Here is a 23,458-nt window from a genome sequence, read left to right as displayed (position 1 = left end):
CCACTTTGTTGTGAGGCTATCAAAAAGCTGCTACATTCCACCTAAGGCAGTGAGGGAATTAATTTCCCTGTGCATTGTCTTATAATAATCATTGTGTTCCATTAGAATATTAAAAGAAACAGTTTACTTTCAATTGTGTGCATGAAACTTTCCTTTTAGATCTTCAAACAAATATGTCACTGAAGATTGTGGTATGGGTACAGCTGAATTGCAAGTTAAGTTATCCTTACACAAAGGAAATTACCTTCCTCTCTGGCTCTGCATATGAGCTTATGTATCCCTGGTAGCCTTGAGGCAGTAAGCCTGGAAATCTTCCAACTTCATAGCATAGAGAACTGAAGTCTGCGATGGACTTGTAAGCAAATGCAAGCAGGCACATCTTGAGAGTGTCTAGGATCACTGACAAGAAGACTGTTCCATTTCTCTCTTGTTTTAAAAAGCAGATAGTTTGTAGAGATTATGCCCTTATTCCTTTTGCCTCAGCTTGTGAAATGAAATCTAATCATTCTTCAGAGGCTGTCTAGTTACAAGTGACAGGGAAATCTGGATTGCAATTTGTTTTTTTTTTTTCTACTTCTTGATGATCTATCTGCAGTTTGTTGACCTAATGCAATTAGAAGTGAAGCTGATCTCCACCACTCCTCTCACCACTGGCCAAGGCAAAACCTTTTCTGGTTGGTTTATTTGCACTTTTCAAAGCCTCTGTTCAGTTCTTTGTGACAAAACCAAGAGAAACTGAAATGAGATTGCTAAAGCTGCTGTCTTCCAGGAGATAGTCTGAATTCAGAGGCCATTTTTTATATGTGTGGACAAATTGTACCCTCATACCTGTACCAATGAGCCCTGCTGAGCATGGAAACTTCACTTTCAGAATAAGGAATTCAAGTTCCTTACCATAAAATCAGAGGGAGTGAAGAGGAATCATTGTTTCCCTCTAAAGCCCTTTGGGAAAGCAAGAGGTTCAATGGTAGGGGCTGCCTTGGGAACGTGCATGCTGCAGTACAGTCATTATTTTCCCAGCACCAAGCAATAAACAAATGATAAAACAGGCAAGTGGGAGCCACTGGGGAGGCCCAACTTCTGTCAGCCTCCCTGCACCAAGCAGCCCTGTTGGAGCTGAGCAAAGCCTCAGGCAAAGCCTGCTCCTTTTGATGTCAGCGCAAACAAGCCAATGTTTGTGTAGCAATCTATCCCAGGACTTACTCTGGTCTAATTTAAAATTTATTCACATGCTGTTAGTTAGTTTTGGTGAAGGAGCAAAATATAGCCAGTTTTAAGGAGCCTTCGTGGCAGGATAACAGAAGTGGAGGTCGGGGGATGCCAGGTCAGCTGTGGGTGCTCTGATTTTCCTCTAAAGCCCAACAGGGCATCAAAGTGGGTACTTTACTGAGGTGTTACAGTTTGGTGGATATTTAATTTCACGGGTTTTCAGGTTTGTAGTCAGTGTCAGAGAGGAGGAGTTAACACCCCCAAAATCACTGCTTTGTTTGGCTCCATTGGCTCCTCTTACTGAGAGATTCAGCAGAGCCCATGGCTGAACTCACCCTTCTGCTTTTCGGAGGGAGCAGCCGGACTGTGATGTGTTATTTTAGAGATAGAGATTTTAATGTTGTCAACTTTTCTCCAGAGCAGTTCATATATCTAAGGTTTACAAGTGGTAGATGCTGCTATACACAAAAGAGTGTTTGTATCAGGATGTGGCTTTCAAAAAAAACCAAAAAAAGAAAAGGGGGGGGGGGGGGGGGGGGGAAGGAAAAAAGAGCAGTGCTGGATTAATTGGAAAGGTCCAGACCAGTCACATTCCCTCCCAGATGGGCCATTCATTTTGTTGCCTGCTGCTATGTAGCATCTGAACTTAAAGCCTTCAAAAACATTGTGAAGTGAGAGAGACAGAGGCAAGCTGGTGAAACGTGAACAAAACTCCTGGCCGTTTATGCTTCCATAGCAAGGCTGCTTTCTCTTGTCATGGTAGTTTATAGTCCCTCATTAACTTCTCCTGCTTTATGGTCACCTGTATGAAGGCTTCTGAAGGCCCTTGGTTGATTAAAAGTAAAAATCCCTAAACGTGGAACAGATGCTTAAGTACACGTGGGTGAAGCAGAGTGACTGCCGGCCTCTGCTCTCCTATCATCCTGATCATTCCCACCTGCCCACAGAGGTTGGGAGAGCAGCAGTGCCTGGGTCTCATTGCATCCCAGGTGGTTGAAGGATGAGTCACCTGGCTCTAGTTAAAGCCAACCCACGTGGGCCTTCCACTTTTAGATTTTCTGAATTTGGGTGAGTTTTTTAAATGGTTTTCTTTAAACCTGTATTTCCATCAGGGCCTTTTTTTGCTGTTGGGCATAAGAAAAGGAAAAATGCATTAGATTGACTGTTTTAAAGACAATTGTGGTGATAAAAGAATCGTCTTAAATGATTCTCTGAGGGACTACCAGCTCACTTATTAGGACAAAAAATTGCAGAGAGACAGCTGAATGTTTGGCTTCTTGTCTCTAGCAAATCTTTAACTGAAGGTCAGTGTTTTCAGACTTTCCCTTCTGGATGTTCTCAGCTTTGTTTGTGAATTCAATCAGCTGCACAGGATGAGTGTCTGGTCATCTGGAAAACTATTAAGAGTTGTTCCTGTATTTTTTTATTGTTTGTTTTTCAACCTACCCAAATATGGGGTTTGGGTTTTTTTAAAGCATCCTGGCTAAGAGAAGAGGGCAGATGTGTAGTAACTGAAGCCTTTCCCTTTTTGCCAGGATCTGATGTGGGATTTGGTGACTGTGGGTGCATGGGGAGGAATGTCCCAGAGCGGCACCCCCCTCCCCAAGGCAGTGGAGCCTCTGCTGTCCAGCTGGGATCTGCCTCCTTGACCTGAACTTGTCGTTGCCCTCTTGATTGGCTCATTCCTGCGCTGCTGAAAGCTGGCGCTGAATTCCTTATGTCTGGCCTCAAAACCAGGCATGGACTTCCCTGGGTTTGCCTCCTGGAAGGACCTTTCTCAGCCGATAAGCATCCTGGGTTTACTATTCAATATGTAAACAAGGAAATGTAAGTTTTGTAGAATTCTGCTGTTTCCCATGACTGCACAAGTTCATGGAATCCTAAAATGAAGGTGGCTGGTAGGGATGGGGCTCCTGTCACGGCGAGGGTGCTGAAGTCTGATGGTTCCTGCCTCTTCTTATTGATGATAGAACACAGTATAATCAGGGGAAGCTTTCAGCCTCCCAAGGAAGCTCCTGCTAACTGGAGAACGTTGCTCGTCCTCAGCCAAGCCTCAAGCCTGTCTAGTTCTGCAGCATCACAAGACACCACAAAGACCAATTTGCACAAACGTCTGGGGAAAATGACAAAACTAGGGTACAATAGAGAGAGGTATTGTGCAAATGTCATTTTGCAGCTCATCCCACTCCGATGAGGGTTTTCTGTTATCTGCCAGCTTGCCAGAAGAAGCGGCAGCGCGTGAAGTTCTTGGCCCCCGCTCTGGTTTTCTGCAGCGTTGTCTGTCGCTCTTCCCTCAGAGTGCTTTTTGTGCCGGCTGGGGAAGGAGCTTGGATGGAAGAGCCTGGACAATTCACCTCTGAGCTTCTAAAACTGTAAATGGGGATTGAGATTTTATTTTCTATCTACTTTTATCAATTTTTATCTACTCCCCCCTAACCCCCTTTTATTTTCCTCCATGGCTGAAAGTGTTAATTCTGCCCAATGAAATGTAATTTTGTTGAGCAATATGAGCCGGAGGCGGAATCTTCGCTGCCATCAGAACCCAAATGGTAAATAGGCTCTTTCTCTAATTTGTGGGATGTGCTATAACTCAGTTTGAATGTTGAAAGGAAATGGGCCTCCAGGGGAGTCTGGAGCTCTGTTCATTCAACTTCTAATTAAAGTTTTCCCCTCTCAAGTTTCACTTTATTTTCCGGGGCTTTTGCTCCATGATGATTATTAACATGTGTCCCATGGCCAGGAAATCATTATACCCTTCCCCAACCCCGTCTTTCATAGATACCTCCTGCTGCAGACCAAGCCGCCTGAAACTTCATCTCCGAAATGATCTGATGGCCAGGGCAGGTAGAAGGGAGCTGGCACCCGAAGGCTGCCCAGCCACTTCCAGGCAGCAAGCTGTTGATTTTTTTCCCGTACAGTTTGATCAGATGCTGCTGTCCGGCAGAGTGGATCCAGTCCAGGATTTCTTCCAGCCTATTCTTCACGTTTCAAGAGCCCAGGCCAACACTGGCTTCCTATTCCAACTCCAGCAGGCTTATCTTTTTTGGGGGCAGGAATTGTTAGTACAGTTTATCTTGCTCGCTGCAAGTGCTCCCTCAGCTGAGACATGCACTCTGGTGCCGCATGCTTTTTCCCCTCCTCTCTCTCTTTTTTATGTTTTCTTCTTGTTGTTTTTGTTTTGAAATGTGTAAAGTGAAGAGTTCCTCTTCCCCCCCTCTCCCTTTCCCTTCCAAAGAACCAACCTCCAGCTAATTAAACGCTGGGACTGTTGCTACCGTGCCAGAGGGGAGAGTGAACCTGTGCCTGCATGTGTGTATGTGTAAAATAGATACAAAAATGTCAATGAACAGCAGGAAAAGTTCTGGGAGACCGTCCTACTACTATCGACTGCTCCGGAGGTCACGACTTCAGAGACAGCGCAGCCGATCCCGGAGCCGGAACAGGCCGCTTAGTAGGGGTAATTGCAACAACAGTTCTCTTTAATTGACAGTGCAAAGGCAGACGTGCCGCCGCTTACAGGTAGCTTCGTTACTGTAGATAAGAATATTTGTAAGTGTGCCTGCTCCCTGTGAGGCGTATCTGAGCTGCACAGAAGGTCAGTTGCTTGTGTAGTGCTGCAGGGAGCGTGGGGAGGGAGAATGCTGAATGTGAAGAGCTCAGCTGGGGGAGTCAGGATGGGGTGCTGCTCCTTGCAGTGGCTCTGACACCTTGTGTAGCTGTGGCTGATCCAGCCTTGTTAGTTCTCCAGGTTCAGGGGTTTTTTTCAGTTTGTACAATTAAGGTGACTGTCTCTTTAGCTGACTGAACTGTTTGGAGGCCCGGTGGATGATTATAGAGATTTGAAAATCCTTGATTAAGAGGTGGTTTCGATACACACAGATGTATTGCCAGAACTTCCTGTTCTTCGTGAGTTGAATGTCACCAGGGGGATTGAAATTACAAAACTGACTACGGTTTAGGGGTAGGATTTTCAAAAGAGCCTAAAGGTTGTGCTCCTGAGGCACTGAGGAAACCTGTGGGACTTGTGTTCCCAAATCACTTTGTGCTTTTAAAAATCCTGCTCTAAAAGGGCCTATTTGTCCTCATCAGCAGGAGTTAGGTCCACAGAGTAATGTTTCTTTCGGGCATACTCATTCATGCAGCCCATTTATTCTACTGCAGGCAGCTAGTGACCCAGTTGCATTTTTAAAATGAGCTATTCTGGCTTTCTCTTCTAGTGTGGAATAAATGTCTATTGATGCTTGTGCCTGTCCTTAAAGCAGCTGAAGGAGCAGGAGTCTTTGAGTCACTTTGCTGTTGTACTGTCTTGTCAGAAAGCAGGGGGGAGGGGGTTGCGTTTGGCCTCTAGAGTGACAATCCAGTCATACTTACAATGTCTTGACCTGCATCAAAGCCATTAATTATGGTGGGTTTGAGTTTGGTTTTGTGTGTGTGAATCATGATACAAACCATAACAGCAACAGTGCATCAGGTGTTCATACGGATCTGGCCTGTACTTGTCTCACTGGAGTTAATTCTGATTTACCAAGCAGACTGTAAAATAGACTCCAGCACTACAAGATCTGGCTTAGTGCAGTGTCCTCTTTCTTCTTTTCCTGGCATTCAGTATTTTTTTTTCAGGATTTTGAATCCTCACTGAGAAAACAATAGGGAGCTAAAATCAGTTGCTGGGCTTCATCTGCTCCTTTAAGCAGAATGTTTTTCTTTCCATGATTTTTTGTTGTTGTTGTTTTGCCTGTCAGGGAGGAATGTTTGTAAACTCACAAGCATGTAGCAGTTTCCTTTCCCCCGGTGTCTGTGTACAGTTCAGAACCAAAATACTTTGCTGTCATTTCAGTTACTGTGATAAATGAAATGTGTTAAGTTTCATCTAGATGACCCAGTATGAACTTATTGGTGTGATTCCTTGTTAACACAAGGAATATGCAAGCAGATCTGATAGAAATGGAAACCAACCCTGATATGTGTAAGGAACTGAATTTGAACCGACTGAAATCTTGCTGTTGATCTCTCCCTGAGTAGTTTTGTGTTTGTCACACTTGGTCTCTAGTATCCCAGCATGCTAACAGGATCATAAAGCTTCCTAGTTGCTGGGCTCTTTTTATCTCTATATCTTAAAGGGATTTGCTAATCTGGGTAAGAATTTTCTCTTTATTTTCTACATGGTTTTGTAGGAAATGCAGAAAGCAAGTTGTGCAGTGATGGTGTCATACAGCAGGGTCATGGGGTGGGTCAGTGGTAGGGCTCGATCCCGGGCTGAGTAGCTGTGTGCTGCTCCAGCAGCCTGGCTGTCAGTCTGGACCTGGTGAAAGAAGTGCTGGGATACAGCAAAAGAAATACTGCCCTTGGCAGTTTTGATCCACTGGAAGGTTAATGGACAGCAGACTGCAGGACTGAAGCACCTACAGAGAGAATGCAGAGATCAGACTGAGGTTCTAGATGGTTGGGGTTTGATATGATGTTAATTTCAAAGACCTGCGTGTCTGGATGAAGGAAAGAGCTGAGAGTCTGCTTTTGAAATGCTGCTCTGCAGTGCAATTTGCTCTCTTATGTCACAGACTCAGAGATCAGATATTCTTAGTGGGAGGTTACCATAAATTCCTGAGTAATACACAGGAATTGGCAAAGGTTCCTTTTGCCACATATGTGTTTCCCGGACATCCTCTTGGCAACTTTTTGCTGTCTCCAGGCCCTTTGCCAAGGTGCCCATAGAGCCTGGGTAAGGCTGTGGCCCCAGCTGAAAGAGCAGTCATACCTGGAGGTTGAGCTTTCCCAAGTTGTGTCACTTCAGCACATTATTAGCATGCTTTTGGACAGGGAGCTTGCTGAGGATCAGGCAGTTGTTAGCCATTTAGCAGGGAGGAGGAGAGCTCTGCTGGCACGCAAGCCCCTCTCCCCATCTGGAATCATTCACTGCTGCGTCAGTCCTGCGGGAGGAATCCCTGCTGCCGGCGTGCCGATGGAGCACCCATGAGGTGCAGGTGCTGCCATCTGCTGCCAGCGTGGCTCCTCTCCAGGGTTTGGGACACCTCTGCTCTCAGCCAAAGAACCTTTTAACCCCCCATGGTTTAGATCACTCAGTCTCTTTGAATGAAGAACAGGTTGTGCCTAAAAGCATACGTTTATGTATGGCTGCTGCCCACTGTCACCTCCCTGAGGGGACAATACCACCTCTCCATGCTGGCCCTTCTGGTGAGCTTTGCTGCATGAGTGCAGGGGGTTGAGTAAGATGACCTTGAAGGGTCTCTCTGTGATTCTGTGAATGCTGCTGCTGGCCTCTTGTGAGTATGGAGGGCAGCCTGCTTGGGGACAAACAGTAAGAGCCAGGCTGGCGTTGTAGCTTGGACAGCCGCATTCCAGTCACAGGCGGTGGCTGTTAGAGCCGGGACCTCTCTTGGGAAATTGGTCGTGCTTCCTGAGGCACAAAGAAAGAGATATCCGCTCCCTCAGGAAAGCATTGTAGATAGAAGTGAACAGAATGTGCTTTTGCTGTGCAAGTGTCTAAGGAAAATAGGGGACTGCTTTCTGTTGGGACTCCAGATGCAGACAGCCTGAGGTAGCCTGAAGAAAAATATATGGGACTTGGAGCTGTTTGACAGCCAGTTTATTTAATGGCTTATGGGATGGTAGCCTCTATTCCAGAGTTCTCTGGTGCTTTTAACATATTGATCATGTATCAAATATGCTTTCTAGTCTGTCTCTTTGAGAGTTCCAGGGCTAGAACAGCAAAAGTGGTGGGGAGGGGAAGTCAAACCAGACCAGGAAGGCACGCTGTCAGGAAGCTCACGTACGTCCCCATCATGTTTAAATTACTGCTGTTTGGTAGGGGATAAACCAGACAGGTTTCACCTCTCTGTTAATCTTTGTTAGAATGATGATAATGTCTGAAATCTCCTGGCTCTGTTTCCCCCAGAGATTCAGGACATGCTGCAGGTAGACATTAGTTAGTTAAAAAAACTAAGTGCAGAAACCCCATCTCTTCCTTGGACCATCTGTTCAGCTCAGAGATGTGTGTGATATGAGGAATCATGGCAGTAATTATGATTATTACCAGGTGATCCAGCTAATGTAGTGGAAGGTACTGGGGAGGCAGAAAGGGTAGAAGGATTATTATTGATATAAGCAACACCTGCTTCTGCCTGCAGTATTTCAGTCTGTGGCTTTCTTCATGCTATCTCTGCTTCTATTTAATTATGGCTATAATGAAGGAAGGGGGTGAGTGACAAGTGTTTGGAAAATTCAGTTTGCTCATAGAAGCTCCTCACAGATGCTTCATTCACAGTTTCATATCTGAGCCAAATACAGCTTTGGCTTGTGGTGTTTCTTGTGTAAGACTCTGCAGGTAATCAGCTGTCATCAAAGCTTGAAGAATTTGAGAACATTTTGCGTTCCTGATCTTGAAGGCTTAATGTTCCTGATAATTCTGCCTCTGTCAGCTCCTTGGACATAAATGTCTCACTCTCAGTTCTGTTTATCACAAAAGCTTCTCAAGGTATTCTACAAAAAGGATTTTTATTAAACAAGCTCTTGTCTTCTTTGGCTTTGATGGCTGCTGTGAACAGAGGGCTGACTGATCTTTAGCAAAGCCCAGTATTTTAGTACACCAAACACTGTCAGCTTGAAGGCTAAGGTCAGGCTGGTTTATTCTCATGGCAGGCTATTCAGATACACATCTCCTAAGAGCAGCTGGAATTTAGTCTTTCTCTCTCTGTTTGAGGAAATCGAAACCTTCTAAGGGATAAACGAGAGACCAACTTGCACCCAGATAACCAATACCTCAGAGGTCTGGGCACTTGCTTGGGACAAGGGAAGCAGAGACTTCAAAACTGTCCCAGCATGGAACAGAATGACAGAACAACAGAGGAGGCTTTAGTGTATTTAAAGCTACATGAAATGTTGCATGCTTTTCTTTAATCTTTTCTAGCTGAAAATCTATTTTGCAGCATGTTAACAAAAAGGGATGTTTGGCACGGAATGCCATGTGGTCTTCTCCCTTTTCACCTCTGCAGGACTTAGTCCTGTAGCCCAGGGCAGTGCCCTGGACAAGACTGTATCAGATGTGGGGGGAAAGGATCTTTCTCTCATTCTGCTTAGAAATCTTGCTCTTACTAAAAATTCCCACTGCATTGTTAAGTAAGATTCAGGGTTCTGCAAGTAAATAATTCACATGAAATGTTTAAACAATACTTACTTCTTTCCATGACTCACAATTAACATTTCTTTGAATTACACTTAGCTTTAAATGCACCAAAACCTCCTTTGTAGTTCTGTCATTCTGGTACATGCTGGGACAATTTCCATCTCTCTGCTTTACTTGATTTTAAGTTACTCACTTTAGTAGCCAATCAATAGTAAATTCTACTCTGCTGTATGATCTTATCTTGCCTTGCCTTCTGGATAGCCAAAGGGATACATATGTGCACTTCACCTGTCTCCTGTAGGTGAGACTTCTTGAAGAACCTAAATCATAGACCTTGGAATGCCTCTAATTTGCTTTAAATATTATTATTGTTGTTGTTATTAGTTATTTTAAGGGCTGGGAGGAGGCAAGTGAAGAGTCCAGTAGTAAATTGTAGCAGTGGGGTTGTTTTTTTCTGAGGGTGGTGTCTTTTAAATGTCAGGAAAAGGAGGCCTTCCTGCTTCACAGTTTTTAATGACCATTGCTTTGTTTTGCAAGTCTCTTTTGTGGCATTTTCTGTTTCACCACAGAACTCTTGCAGTTTTTCATTGGGCTTTTAATGGTGTGACTGACAGATACCCATAGAAAAGAGAAGCAGAGTTTGTGAAGCTTCTTCTGTTTGTAAGGAATACTCCCTGGCAGCTGTGCTATCTTTTGGGCTAGTGCTCCAGCTGAGGCTTTGCTGGGTTTGTTCAATGCTTAATCACCTAATAAAAATGTACTACATTTAATAACTTGGGCAGTAGCACAGGATGGAGGAATTCTGAAGTTGTTTATATACTTTTCACCGGTTCTCTTAACAACAATATCCTGCAGTTTGAGGGCTTTGCATTTCCCTCGTTCTTTGATTTTCATGTGTTGTGACTTCTGTCAGAGTTGAAGAGAAAAGTTGCAGGGGAGGTGGTTTAAAACTTGCTGGATGTGGAGTTTTGATTGTGAGACATGAAAGAGGAAGGGAAAGAGAAGAATGACAAGAAAACTGTAGGGAGTAACTTGGAATGTGGGGGAAGGCTCATGCAGGACAGCACAGCCACCTTGAGTAAGTGTCAGCAGCTGTAGCTCCATATGTGGGGTGAAGCAGCTTTGCAAGTCAGATAAACAGCTTGAAAAGAAGCAGGTTTGACTAAAGAACTCAGAATCTTGATGAGACTGGGCAACTGGCAGGGTGTGTCTGCTGATAGTGTGAGTGTAGGTTACATACCTATTGTGGTGTTTGTGGCACTACCCAAACCAGTAAACATCATCTGAGTATCTTTGTGCATAACCAGAACACTGCCTTGGAACCACTGCTGGTTTTCTTCAGCGTGTTTATAAGAACTGCAAATACTTAATGGACTTGAAAGAAGCCTTAGGTAGATGCATTCTTACTGAACCAGTGAGGTAACCAGGGATAACTTGGAGGAAATCCCACGGGTGGTTGGTGACAGAGTAATGGCATAAACTCCAGCAGCTCTCTATTCTCCTCTGAGACTCCTTTTGCCACAGGGTAGGAAGAGTACTCAGGGGAGTTGATTCTCACGTTCTTTCTCTAAAATCTTGACTGCTGTCCCACAGTTCCAGCTGCTGCTTTGAGAGGTAAGTAAGTAGAGCAGCAGCCTTGATAAAATTGTGGGACTTGTCAGTACTGCCTAAGAGTAACTTGGGAAATTACTATCCAAGGAACAGCTCCATTGATGCAGTGACAGGAATTTGGAAATTGTAGCAGCAACTTTCAGGCAACTTGCAGGCTGCCTGTTGTATCTTTTTGCTCATCTTTTGCTTATCTCTATTTTAAGTTCTTTCCTTCTGGTAATAACCTTACTTCCCCCTAACTGTGTTGCTAAGAGAGGATGATTACTCTTGAAAGGGAATAAGTATCAGAGTTGCTCCCAAGTAATGCAGAGTGAGTTTTTATCTATGAGCCATAGGTAATAAATGAGAAGGAGGTTAAAAATGCTGGTCTGAGTCCAGAAGAGAATTGCTTCCAAAAGCATGCTTAGAGGGGTTTCAGCAGACTTTTCATGATCTCTTATGTATTAGAGTAAGTTTGTCTCCTTACAGCTGTGGCAGTCCAAACAATTTAGACACAGAGCTGCCTTTTAAAGCTTTTAAACCTGTATTTCCCTTGAAGGTCTTCTAGTGTGCCACTAATCCCTTAAGTTATTGCACTGAAGGCACTCTATAATCCTTTAATTTACTCTGCTCTCAACAGAGATGGGGAACGAGCTGGGTCACTTTCCATATTTGGCCATTATCATGTTTGGGTTTTTTTCGACTCAGACACTAGCTGAAGAAGTTTGCTTTCCTTTTGCACACTGCAGAGACTATTTTAAATTTAGATATTAATTGCTTGTGTGTTTGTGCAAATGCACCTTTCAAAAAGTACACAACCCCCCAAAACTCCTTCCTCGCTTCACTCTTACACAGCCTCAGGGTCAGGCTTTTAAACTGAGTTTTCTCAGATCCCTTTGGAAATCAGCAGCCACAAAAATTGATGGCTTTTTGAAGACTCAGCTCCTGCCCAGTATAGAGCTGCAGAGGGCTAAGAAACAGAGCCCAGCCACAGGTAATTGCTGGAAGTCTCATCTCCCCAGACCTACAGCAGACAAAGCTTCTGACTAAAATTTCTTTGCTGGGGCTGAAGGTAAAGCTTTATGGTACTGAGTAACGCTGGGCAGACGTTAGGCTTTGGTTTTAATAAACCGAACTACTGTAAAAGACTGCATAGAGCACCACATTGGTTGGCTGAATTGGGAAGGTTTGTGCTGTTTGTTGCCTCTTGCTTTTATTGTAGGCTTGTTCTCAAGAGCTGGACTGGGAGTCCTGATCTGCTCTTGGAAGTTGGTTTGTGAATTCTGGCCCCAGTGTTACTTCAGAAGTTCATTTTAAGTTGAGCACTGAAACATTTACTTTGGAAATTATATGCCCTGCAATTGTCAGACTTTCAGAAACTCTGACAAGAATAAAGCAAGTCCAAGTTTTGCTTCATTAACATTTGCACTGAAAAAGGAGTCCTCAGATGCTGAGCACTTAATGTTTCTTTTTGAAGAAACCAATTTATTTGAAGTGCAAGTTTCTTTTGTACATTATGTGCTCACATTTTTGATTTCTAACAGCACTTCTGCATCAGTGAATTTCTTGTAGAGTCAGAGATCAAGCCTGGGCTTGTTCTGAAGTATCCAAATGTGGTAATAGGTGGACTGTTGTAAAATTTGGCATCTGGAGTTAAATTACAGGATGCTTCTTAAGCTTCTTGGTTACTATAGGAACAAGTAATAGTCATCCTTCATGATTAAGCAGTGTCCATGGTAACCAAACGAGCAAGTTTTAAGTGAAAGATATTTTCCCTTTACATTTTTAGCAGTCAAAGGTTAACAGTTATTACCTTTATACCCTTAGATGGAAACAAATTTTGATCTGGCTGTCGTGTTTCAAGGGAGAACATTTGGTGTGCATTTATGTAACTTTACTCGTCTAGGACCGGTTGAATTTGGGGTGAATATCAGGATACAGTTTCTGGGAGTGTGGTGTTGTGCTTTAATCTCCCCAGGAGGAGTGAATGCTGTTCACAAGTGCTAAATGGTTCTGCAGCATTGCAGCCTGTTGCTGAACAGAGACTGTATGGCTCCTTGGGGTGACTGCAGTCCAGTAGTGCAGGAGGAATCCCCACACATACCCTGCATGGTTTTTAGGATGAAAAATGTAAGTGGCAGTGTTAGTGTAGGTAAGAACGTCCTCCTGCTCCCTTTCACTTCAGAACCAGCCCTGCTAGATCCCTGTGTGGAATCTACTGTGATGTTTGCTTGTAGGTAGGGAGTTGGTACCAATTCACCACGCATGGCAACAGCATCACAAAGCCAGCACAATCGCTCTGGGTTTGCTGTGTAAAGGAATGCAGTAGTTTAAACGGTGGTGTCTGTATGTCCCTCTGAGACACAACAGTATTTATAAGGAGTGAAAAACCATGACTGCTTTGTGAAGTTGTCTTTCTCTTTCACTGGCACTGGCGATGTTTGCTTGAAAACAAAAAAGTGAGCCTGTGAAGCTGACACCTGCAGGCATGCTTTCAGAGGATGTGTGTGGAAGAGAAGCAGAAATACCCACCCACCCCCAACAAAATAAAGGTATCTGTCACAGTACATTAGGATTTACCTTCTACAATTAGGAACTGTGGAATGTAAAACAATTGCTTGGAAGAGTTTGAATAGCTGGAAGAAAGACTTGTGAGTAACAGCAGTGAAGGCAGGCAGCATTTTCAGCAGTCCTCTGTGGCTGTAGCACATAGGTGGATTGCCAGAGTGTTGCAGGCATGCTGTATCCTCACATACCTGTGTGTACATGCCCACATCCACACACCAGCAAATGCAGAACGTTTGTGTAAGCACTCACCTTTCAAAAATAACCAGGATGGTGGAGAAGATGACAGTCTTCATTGTCTTCTGTCTGTTTAATAATGCATATTAAAACGAAGGAGACTTGTTTCTGTTAGGTAGGGGAAGGGAACTCCTGGGCCTCCTGCATAAATGTGGAAAAACAGTACAAAATTTCTCATCTTTCCCTAATCCTAGCCCTTGCTAATTGTAACTGGAGGAAGAACAGTGCTTTCAGACTTTCCTGTCACTGCTGCTCCTTAATGCTGTCTTTGAGGTGCTTCATCAGGAGGCATACTGTATTTTGTCCAGTAGCTACCAAAAATTACTGCTATTCAGGTAGTTAAACTCTGATGTGCTTCTCTGTTTCCAGTGAAAGTATATCCTTAAGGGCCAGTGCCAAGTCCCAACCTTCTGCTTTCACGAACAATATTAAAGTTCCTTCAGTGTTAAGACAATCTGAAATGGATTAATTGGCTCTGGGCATTAAAACTCTTTCAAGCTGATGTAAGAGCTGCATGTGCTATGTGAATTCCAAATCTTAATGTTTGGTCTATTATGCAGATGGATGTGAATAGAGATATGTATGTGACCCCATTTATCTCTCTAATGAAGTGCCATCAATAGAACATCTGTTTCTTTGCTGTAGAAGATGAAACCTCTGATGAATCATGCTTATAAATTAAGTATTTATTTATTTAATTTGCATGTTGCCAGTACAGACCTGTTATAGCAGCCACCATGCACAGCTCAGAAAATAGCCCAGGAATTAAGCTCTGCAGAGTTTATTTATATCATGCTGATGCTCCACGCACAAAGTAAACTGTTCTCAACTGCTTTGTGGTTCACCTCTCCAAGTCAGCTATTGAGAAAGCCCCAAACCAAACATAAAACATCTTGACTGGGAAACAAACCTCACGGATGGGAGACAAAACTGTGGCTGTGAGCTAGGTGTATATCTTCCATCTCACCCAGGCTCCCACCGTGGCAGTCTGTGCCTCTTGACTTGTTACTTCTCTCTGGAATTGGAAGCAGAGGGGCAGTGTGCTGCCACACAGTCGGTTCCTGTGAGATTTCCAGCTGCCTTTTGCAATCCCAGGAGTGTTAATGAGATGGGAAGCCTGGCAGGACCTGCATCAGCTCTTCTGAAATCCCTCAGGAGACTTAGCTGCAGAAGGCACAGTCCATTCTCCAACTGTTCTGCTGCAGGGGTCCTGTGAGTTGGACAAAGGCTATGTCAAGTGGTCTAGCAGGTGTCTATGATCCTCCACCACCACGTTCTGATGGCCACCCTGTGTTGGGCCAGCAATCTGCAAAGGCAGCCAGCTACTGATGATGCTTTAGCCCTCTGGGGCTCTGGGCAGTGTGAGGTCGATGGGGGTTGTATTCTCCCTGCTCTGTCCCGGGTGGTAGGTGACATAGTTTACATCCACAGTGACAGTGATTGCAGGAGTCTATACTCCTCCTCTGCCTTGGGTTGCCCCTGTGACTTGGTGGCCATGCAGATAAAGTGCTGCAAGAAAGCAGCACAGTAACACTGTGGAATCTTTGCAGAAATGTTAAGCATGATGGATGAACCTAATTTAAATCTCCCCAGAGCTGACTTCTTGTTCTCCAGACTCCGCGTTGCTTGTCTTTATCATCACATAGGAGGAAGCTGATGTTCCACTTCACTTTATCATCCCTTCCAATTTAACCAGGGTATTAGCAGTCTCCACGATCTGGTCCCCAACCAGACTAGAATTTCATCTTTTTCTGATGTATTTTTTAAGTCTGTGCTTGATTTCAATTTTACCTTAGAGGAAAGACTTCTAATGATAGGCCGTTAGCAAAGGAGGAATTTGTTCTCCAGACTTCATACCAAAGAAAGATAAATATCATACATATTTTATTTCAGAGACTGATAAATAAAGAACAAAAATACCAAACACACACACACACATCTAATTAAAAATACCAGGCAGTGAAATGGGAGTTTGTAGTAAATCATGCTGATTGAGCAGCCTTTATTATGTGTTTTTATTAAGGAGGTTAATTTTCTGGATGCTTTATGGTCTCTGCCTGGCACCAGGTCTGAGCACCTGCAGCTGTGCCTGTCTTGGGGACATGGGTGTGTTTCTTCAGTGTTGTAGCAGAGAGAAAATAAGAGTGTATTTTCTGATTCTTTATGCTGAGAATTACTCAAGCTTTCCTTTCCTATTTGTGCTATTTTCTTCTCTCTTTTCCTTTTTGCCCTCTGGGAGTATTTTTTTCCTGACAAATACATTTAATCTGTCTCTTCAGGTAAAGAATATATTCCCCATCCTTTTGTGTGAGAGCAGAATCTAGACAGTTGTCTGTCACTAGGCTAGAGGAATTAAGGCAGTGCATGGAGAGAGCCGGCAGTGGGGATGTGACCTGGCCGGGGAATGGCTCCAGGGTAGTGAAAGATGCAGAGGAGCATACAGAAGAGCAGGGAAAGTCCTCTTAGCTATTAGCGATACTGAATATCAAGTAAACAAGCAGATAAACACTACCGGGGAGAGGTCCCAACCTCCCTGCTGTCTGCACTAGAAGCAGGTTTGTCCCGGGAGGTGCAGTTCTCCCTTGTCCTCGGGCTGGTCAGTGCTGCACAGGGTTAGGTTGTCCAGTGAAGGGGCTTCAGCTCCCTCTAGTGAAGCTGCTGGATTTCTGCTGTGGTAGAGCAACGTTCCCTTTAGCCCACTGCTGGGTGGGAATAGAAACAGCTTATTCCAGCTTTGAAGGTTAGAAGGCCTAACTAAACTCTCCAGGAGAGAAAAGGTGAAACACTGGGCAGTAGAAGCCACAGAAGGACCAGAGAAAAAGGGCATTAAGTCCCTTTTCTGCTTGTATGTGTCAAAAAGCACCTGGGAATGCCAGTGGGAAAAGAATTCTGTTACTGGGTAGTATTAGAGAAAATAGAGGAATTGATACATATCAAGTACAGGGGAAAATAGCAGAGCTTTATTCACTGCTAGATTCGAGAGCCATTAATAGCTCTTGCTCAGGAGCAGTATGAGGAATATTAAATACTGCACAGTGTATGATATCCAGGAACCTGACACTGAGATGAGAGGAGATCCATTAAAGTGCACAGTGTGCTGCTGTGGCAAAGGTCGGTGTCACTTCACATCATTATTTAACAAAGAAAAAGCTCCTCTTCCAGAGGATCTCACTCCTACTTTGAGAGATGATGGTCATCATTTTTAGCTGCTATGAAACAGTTTTCTGCAAATTCCTTTCTGTTTTCCAGCCAGTTCTAAGAAGGCTCTTCAGTTCACACAACTCTCCCAGCCACAGTTCTTGTAGCTGCAGAGGCTTGAGGTGCTTCAGGTGCATTTTTATGCTTTCAGGCAGGGACACAGTTGAGTCAGAGATGACATTCCCCCTGCTAAGCTGAAGAGAGTGGTTTTGTAACACTTAAGTCATCTGTGAGGGAAATACAGGTAATGGTAAGAAGCTGGATCTCTTTGGTGTAGGCACTGCAGACAGCATTAGCTAGAGGAATCCAACCAGCTGCTAATTATTTAATTGTAAATATTTCATGCCAGAGTGTAGCACAAAAGGCAAGTAATGATCCCAACTTGTTTGTTTGTTTGGTTTGTGGGTAAATGGTTAGCTAAGTGAGGCTCGTTTTTACAAGCTTTTAATTCTGTAAACAGTATCCTTAATTGTCTGAAAAGGTTTGAGAGCATGAGGAAACGGAAAACTCTTTCTACTTTGAGCTGAATGAGTGGGGAGTAAATCACTGATTCTGATGTGCAAGAGTTGCAGGTGCAGGATTGCTGTGCTTTATGGAAACGGCTTTAAGCTAGAGATTCCAAGACACAAAAAGAAGTAATTTTATTCTAACAGAAAATGTGGGGGTGATGCAAACTTTTATTAGCTTAGAGAACACCCTGAGTATTCATTAGCTTTGCTTGCAGATGAGTCTGATTTTTCAGAGGGCAGCATTACCTGCCCTAAACTTCTGCTTCATGACCGCTTTTATTTAAAAGTCAATTTTATTGCCTAATAAAGGGTTGGCTTTTAATTAATTGTGTGGGGCATAATGGTTATAATATTGCTGTAAGGGATCAGCTGGAATTCACTGGGGGATTAGCAGGACACTGGCTGTTGTGTTCCAATAAATAGCTCTCCAGGTAATTGAACAATGGAGCTGGCCCCTTGCAGCTGTATTTCTAGTCTAGTTGTCAGGAGTAGGACAAGAGCATAAACAAGGGCATTCAGAACCTCTCAGAGGTTCTTAACAGACCTGTGTCCACTGGAAATCAAACATTCTTGCATCTTTGCTTCCCATTCCCACTTATTCGTGCCTTGGGAAGTGGAAAGTTGGCTCAGCTCAGTATTTATGCCATTGTTTGTTCCCAGGGTAATAATCCACTTAAAAAGTGACACTATTAGAGCTGCAGCTTCTGCATAACCCTTTTGGCTTCCAGTTAAAGATCCATCTTTCCTCCTTGGCTCGTCTCACCACCTAAAGTCATCAGAAATGTAGATTTTTCTGGAGACTCTCTTGAGTGTTTGAAATCACACAGACACTACCAATATCTGCTCTCCAGGGAGTGTTTTTAGTTCATAAATGCTACTGCGAGCCATGTTAAATAAATCACTTCTGTCCCTCTGTGCCTCCTCCTCTCTGTTGGGTTTGGAGTAAGGAGTTATTAGATAATGCAGAAATTAGAGGAATAACACCTAAATTCATTAAGCAATAAAATTAATTCACAGAGGGTAATTGTACGAACAGGAGACCGGTAATTCCTGTTCCCTCTGGTTTCACAGAAACTCCACCCTGGTTAAGCTCTCCAGGGCACCCTGGCGATGCGGAGCGCTGGAGCGGTGGGGCAGGACAGGGAGGAGCACACCTTCATTGGCCGATCCTCGCCAAAGGTTGGAGCCAGCCTGACCTCTCTGAGGGCTGCCGGCAGGATCTTTCCCACCAGCTTTTGGTTCTGATGACCTCTCAGTTTTCTGCATTACATCCAGCCAGTCTGAGGAAGTTTGATTGTCCTCTATAGTCTCCTTTACTTAAAGCACGTCACTGCGGTGCGGTGCAGGAACCTGGCCTCCTGCCGTGGCTCCCCAGAGCTGCTGGCTTGTCTGGCATTCCAGTCATACTTCTCTTTCCTGCTGCCTCTGATGAAGTCATCATCTCTACTTCTCCTCTTATTCCTGGCTTGTTCGGAGTGCCATGGCATGTGCGTTGCTGACAAGCACGGCTTCCTTTTGGTGAGTTGAGGGAGACGTTTTCTCATTGCTAACTTCTGTGATGAGCATTCAGATTTGTACATCCCTTTCTTCTTTGGACTTGGAGGAGTCTCATAGCAGAAAATCAGCTTGCTGGGAAGTGCCTGCTTGTTAGTTATTCCTTCCAGCTGGTTCTCTTTGCTTTTGTTCATACTGTCTCTTCCACTGGCTGATCTCTGGAGTTGTGTGTGAGAGGGGGAGAGCGTGGAGATGAACAAACAGGAGGAGTTAATGTGTTTCATTTCCACTAATGAGAGCGTAATCCTGATGATCTCTTGGACTAGCTGTGATTCACAAGAGCAGGTAATGCAAATGTAAAAACATCTCACTTGCTAAGTGAAAAGTAAACAGTGTTAATGTTTGTGTGTTTGTTACACAAATGGACCTGCTCTGTAGCAGCCTTTGAGAAGCTGGAACAAAGGCGACGGTGTTGTTGAGTGGGTTAAACATGAGCTTGGGTGCCAGGTAGTTCCTCAGAGGCTGTCCTGGAACCCTGAGCCGGGGGGATTGCTACACTGCTCTGAAAGTATTCTGCAGTATGAAGAACAGGCATGGAAGAGCGTAGGAAGGATTCATTGTTCTGCCAATTCAAACGCCTTTAATTAGTTGACAAAGAGTTTCAGAAGTGTTCATAAGCCCTGGGTTCTAAATTTATGTGCAGTGTTTACAGTGCTGTGTCCTCTTGGCAGTGAACTCAGCGGGAAACTTTCAGTCCTTGAAAAAGTCCTGGTGCCAAGCAGGGTTTGGGACTCAGCTATGCGTGATAACCTAGAAGAGGTTTCAGAGGTTTGATAATTTCAGGGCATGCCACCAGACCATGTTGATGTGAGGTCAACAGTTGGACTTGATGATCTTAGAGGTCTTTTCCAACTGAAACAATCCTATGATTTTATGATCCTGCACTGGGAACCCCCCGAACGTTGCAGCTCTCTGTAAATATTGGGGAAAGCAGGAAACACTTTCGTTTGTTTCTTCATGCTTCTGTGATTGTATGAGGTGGATGGACCCCAGCCCGGTGCTGACCTGTGGCAGACACTGAACAGTGCTGCTTATGGGGAGAATTAGTACAAGTTGATGAAGAACTAGTAGGGCCTGGAAGAGCACAGTTCAGCAACATGCAGGGTGAAAATAAAACAGTGTGAGCAGAACTGGCTGCTTATCATGGGGCAAGCTTAGGAAAACGCAGGGAAAATGCTATCAGGGAGAAAGAGAACATTAGATGAGGAATTTCCATCCAAATGCCACAGCCCTCTTCAAAGTGATTTATGAACCTTTTCCAGTCCAATTTTGAGGTTTCAAGAGCTTCTAAAGGACCAGGTAATATACTTAGCTGGGCCTGCCCAATTCAGCTCTCCAGCAGTAATTAGGCAGTTTCTTATTGTCCATCTGTACACATCCCATCCTTTATTTGGATATTGCATTGTGAGCTGGTGGAAGTGGTGGACAACCAGAAAGCCAACCCTTGCTGTGGACATTCATTCCTGCACACAGGTATCTCTGCTGCTGGGTGTTGTGGTTTTCTCACTACAGCCAAGGAATCTGTTTTCAGATCCAGCATGCCTGCACAATAATCCTCATTTAATAGACTGTTACTTCAGTGATTCTCAGGCCTCTGTGTCATAAAAGAAAGATTTGGAGGTTTTAAGTTCAGAACAAGTTGAAGTCTTTGGGAGAGCAAATAGTGTCCTGAGATACTGTGTGTCTAAGTCCTCAGATCAGATGCGATGTAGAGCAAATAAATGGACAAATGAAGGTATAATCCTGGAATTTCTACGAGCTGAGGGATAGCAGTAAGCTAACAGAGAATTCACTGTCTAGTGAGGATGTTATCTGATAATACCAAGTGCTTCTGGAAATGTCATTCTGTGGTTAGCTGCCTGCCAGTAAGATTGTTCCTCATTCTAGAATCCTTTATCTTGGAATACAAAATGGATGGCAGACACTCATTAATGAAACCTTGCAGTGCTCCCAGGGGGTTGGCCAGGTTTTTATCAATTGTGAATCTGATGAAAAGCATTCAAATGGCCAGGGGACACACTCTGACTCTGTAGCAGAGGTCAGTGTAGGACCCTGAATTCTGTACTAGTGAGAGGGGTAACAACTGCCAGAGTCTCTGCAGGCAGAACTGGAATGGAATTCAGGAGGGGAGGAAGATGTGTTAGAGATTCTGAAGAAAGGCTGAAGTCAGATACTGTATCTGATCTCTTGCAGCATACTTGTCTTATGCACAAGTGGGCAGATTTGTCAGAAATCACAGAAAATTAGGCTGGAAGGGATTTCAGGAGCTTGTGTGGTATTGGATTGTCCCAGGAGAGGGGAGGGAGGGAAGCTCATTGTACCTGAGCCTCGTGTGACAGGGAGAGCTGTGCCACAGAGAGGCCTGAGCTAGGCTTGGGCATGCATTTTCTCTCCAGACAATCAATTCCAGCGTATAACAGTGCGTGTCAGGAGAAGGCTTTTTCTGATGGCTAACCTAAATATCTTCTGCTGTAAATTAAGACATTTCTTTCTCAGCCTCTAGTGGCTCTGGAGAGAGGTTGTATTATTGCCTTACAGCAAAAAAAGTGGTGGCTGGCTGCTGTGGTGTTCCTGTGGGCTGGCTATCACTGACATTGGCTAGTGCCAGTCTCCAGGTAGAGAAACCTGACCTCAGACTTCTCGTCTCACCCTGAAGAAGTAAAAAAGGCAGTTCAAACCTTTATGTGTTCATGCTTTTTGCTCTGGAAAACTGTTCTGCTGCACATTTCTGGTAGTTAGGAGTTACTGATTTACCTGTTAGCTATTTTTACTTCCCTTTAAAACAAACAGCTCCCCTCAAACACCCACAACCAACCCTCTGTCTAGTTATTTCTGGTTTCTTATGAAGAGTTTTGTAATGTGTCTCTCCAGTGCTACCCACAGTGCTTAAACTAAGCTAAAATGGAAATTTGACTCCAAACACTTATAAAACATAAGCTTAAGGATAATTAGGTCCTAACTCATCTCTGTATTTTGGCCTGGGTCAAACTGATGTGTTTGCTGGCTCTGCTCTGGGTATATTTTAATCACAAAGTAAGAATTTAAGAGTACAGTTTGTAACTTCAGTGCAATCAGAGCCAGATATTAATCAGCCCTGGGTCATAACACACTCTCCCTTTTCTCTGAAGAGGGCTGACCTGTGTGGTTGGAGGAGGAAGCAGATTGACAGATTACAGCATGTGAGACAATTGTGCACTTTGGTCTGACAGAGCACTGCGGTGCAAGTTAACAGTGCTGGAACACCACTATGGAACAGCAAGTCCTGTGCCTCTGTGCTGAAGGTGTGTTGGGCTGGGGAGCTCAGGTCTGTGCCTGTGCTGCAGGCTCTGGGAAAGGCATTTCTGGCAGCTGCTTTTCACATAATCCCATCCCATAATTCCTGTTTCCCAGCACTGTGTATGAGAAATGCTTTAAACAACCTTTATTTTTCTGCTTATGAAGAAAATGCAAAGCAGCTTCTTCAATTGTCTTGTCGTCTTGAACTCGCTTTCAACATGCTGTGATCAAGTAGTTTCTTTATGACAACCCGAGAAAAAAAGAAAGGCACTGTTCAAAGGAATGGGGTGGGAGCCTTGGTGTGAAAGGAGGTGACACCAAAGGACTTGATTGCCTCCTTGAGATTCAAAGTGCAGTATTCTGCAAAGAAAGTGGCCAAGACATTAGAAGGCTTGGCTGGAAGTTGTAAAAGCAACAGACTGGTCTCCCTCTCTGGAGATACTCAAAACCCACCTGGATGCATTCCTGAGTGATTTGGTATAGGTGATCCTGCTCTAGCAGAGGAGTTGGACTGGATGATCTGTCGAGGTCCCTTCCAGCCCCTAACATTCTGTGATTCTGTGATTTTGGCTGTCTGGCTCTCATACAGGTTACAGGGCTCCTGGTGAGGAAATTATGGGCAGGATTTGCAACCAAGGATGATGTCGCTAAACGGAGACTTCACCCAGTCTGAGGGTCAGATCTTACAGTCTGTCCTTTTGGAATAGTTTAAGATCCATCTCAGGAACTGTTGAGTGGAATTGCAGGTATTAGTTGTCTCTTAGATACCCTGGGTGATGACAGCCTTTGGCAAGGGGAAAGCCTTGCTAAGGGGACACCCTCTTTGCCAAGGCATGATGGCAGCAAATTGCAGACTGCAGAGGCTGAGAATTGGCAAAGAAACCACCTCTAAGTAGCACTGGCTAAGAGAGCATCATTGTCTGAGACATTCTGAAGCATAGTTCCATCTTTACATTTCTTTTCATAGTACTGTGTAGAAGTCTCCCTCTAGCAGAGTCTACCATCTCATTTCCTTGGGCAGCAGGTATACTTCTTCAGGCTACCTGTCATGCCCAGGTAAGAAATCCTGGCACTGATGTAATCCTCACTGGCATGCTGTTGCCTGTGAGATTGTGCATTAGAAGGAGTTCCCCCAGTGTTATTTCAGCTCCATTTTGAACTTTATTTTTATGCTCATTCC

At 44.2% G+C, this 23,458-nt stretch overlaps 1 protein-coding gene across 1 annotated transcript in view; it reads left to right on the top strand.

Annotated features, from left to right (window-relative positions):
• The first annotated feature begins 4,236 nt into the window (after positions 1-4,236).
• DAB2IP (DAB2 interacting protein) overlaps positions 4,237-23,458 on the top strand; it is a 162,231-nt gene continuing 143,009 nt past the window's right edge. The window contains 1 exon segment of the mRNA XM_068155821.1: positions 4,237-4,666. Within this exon segment, the coding sequence (XP_068011922.1) occupies positions 4,525-4,666 (142 nt within the window). The 5' untranslated portion in view covers positions 4,237-4,524.

Source organism: Melanerpes formicivorus, unplaced genomic scaffold (assembly GCF_026170545.1).
Source record: "Melanerpes formicivorus ecotype bairdi unplaced genomic scaffold, bMelFor1.0.p_v2 SCAF_33, whole genome shotgun sequence".
Classification (NCBI taxonomy): domain Eukaryota; kingdom Metazoa; phylum Chordata; class Aves; order Piciformes; family Picidae; genus Melanerpes; species Melanerpes formicivorus.
The sequence above is the reverse complement of the archived record's forward strand: the minus strand, read 5'-3'. Positions and strand labels throughout refer to the sequence as shown.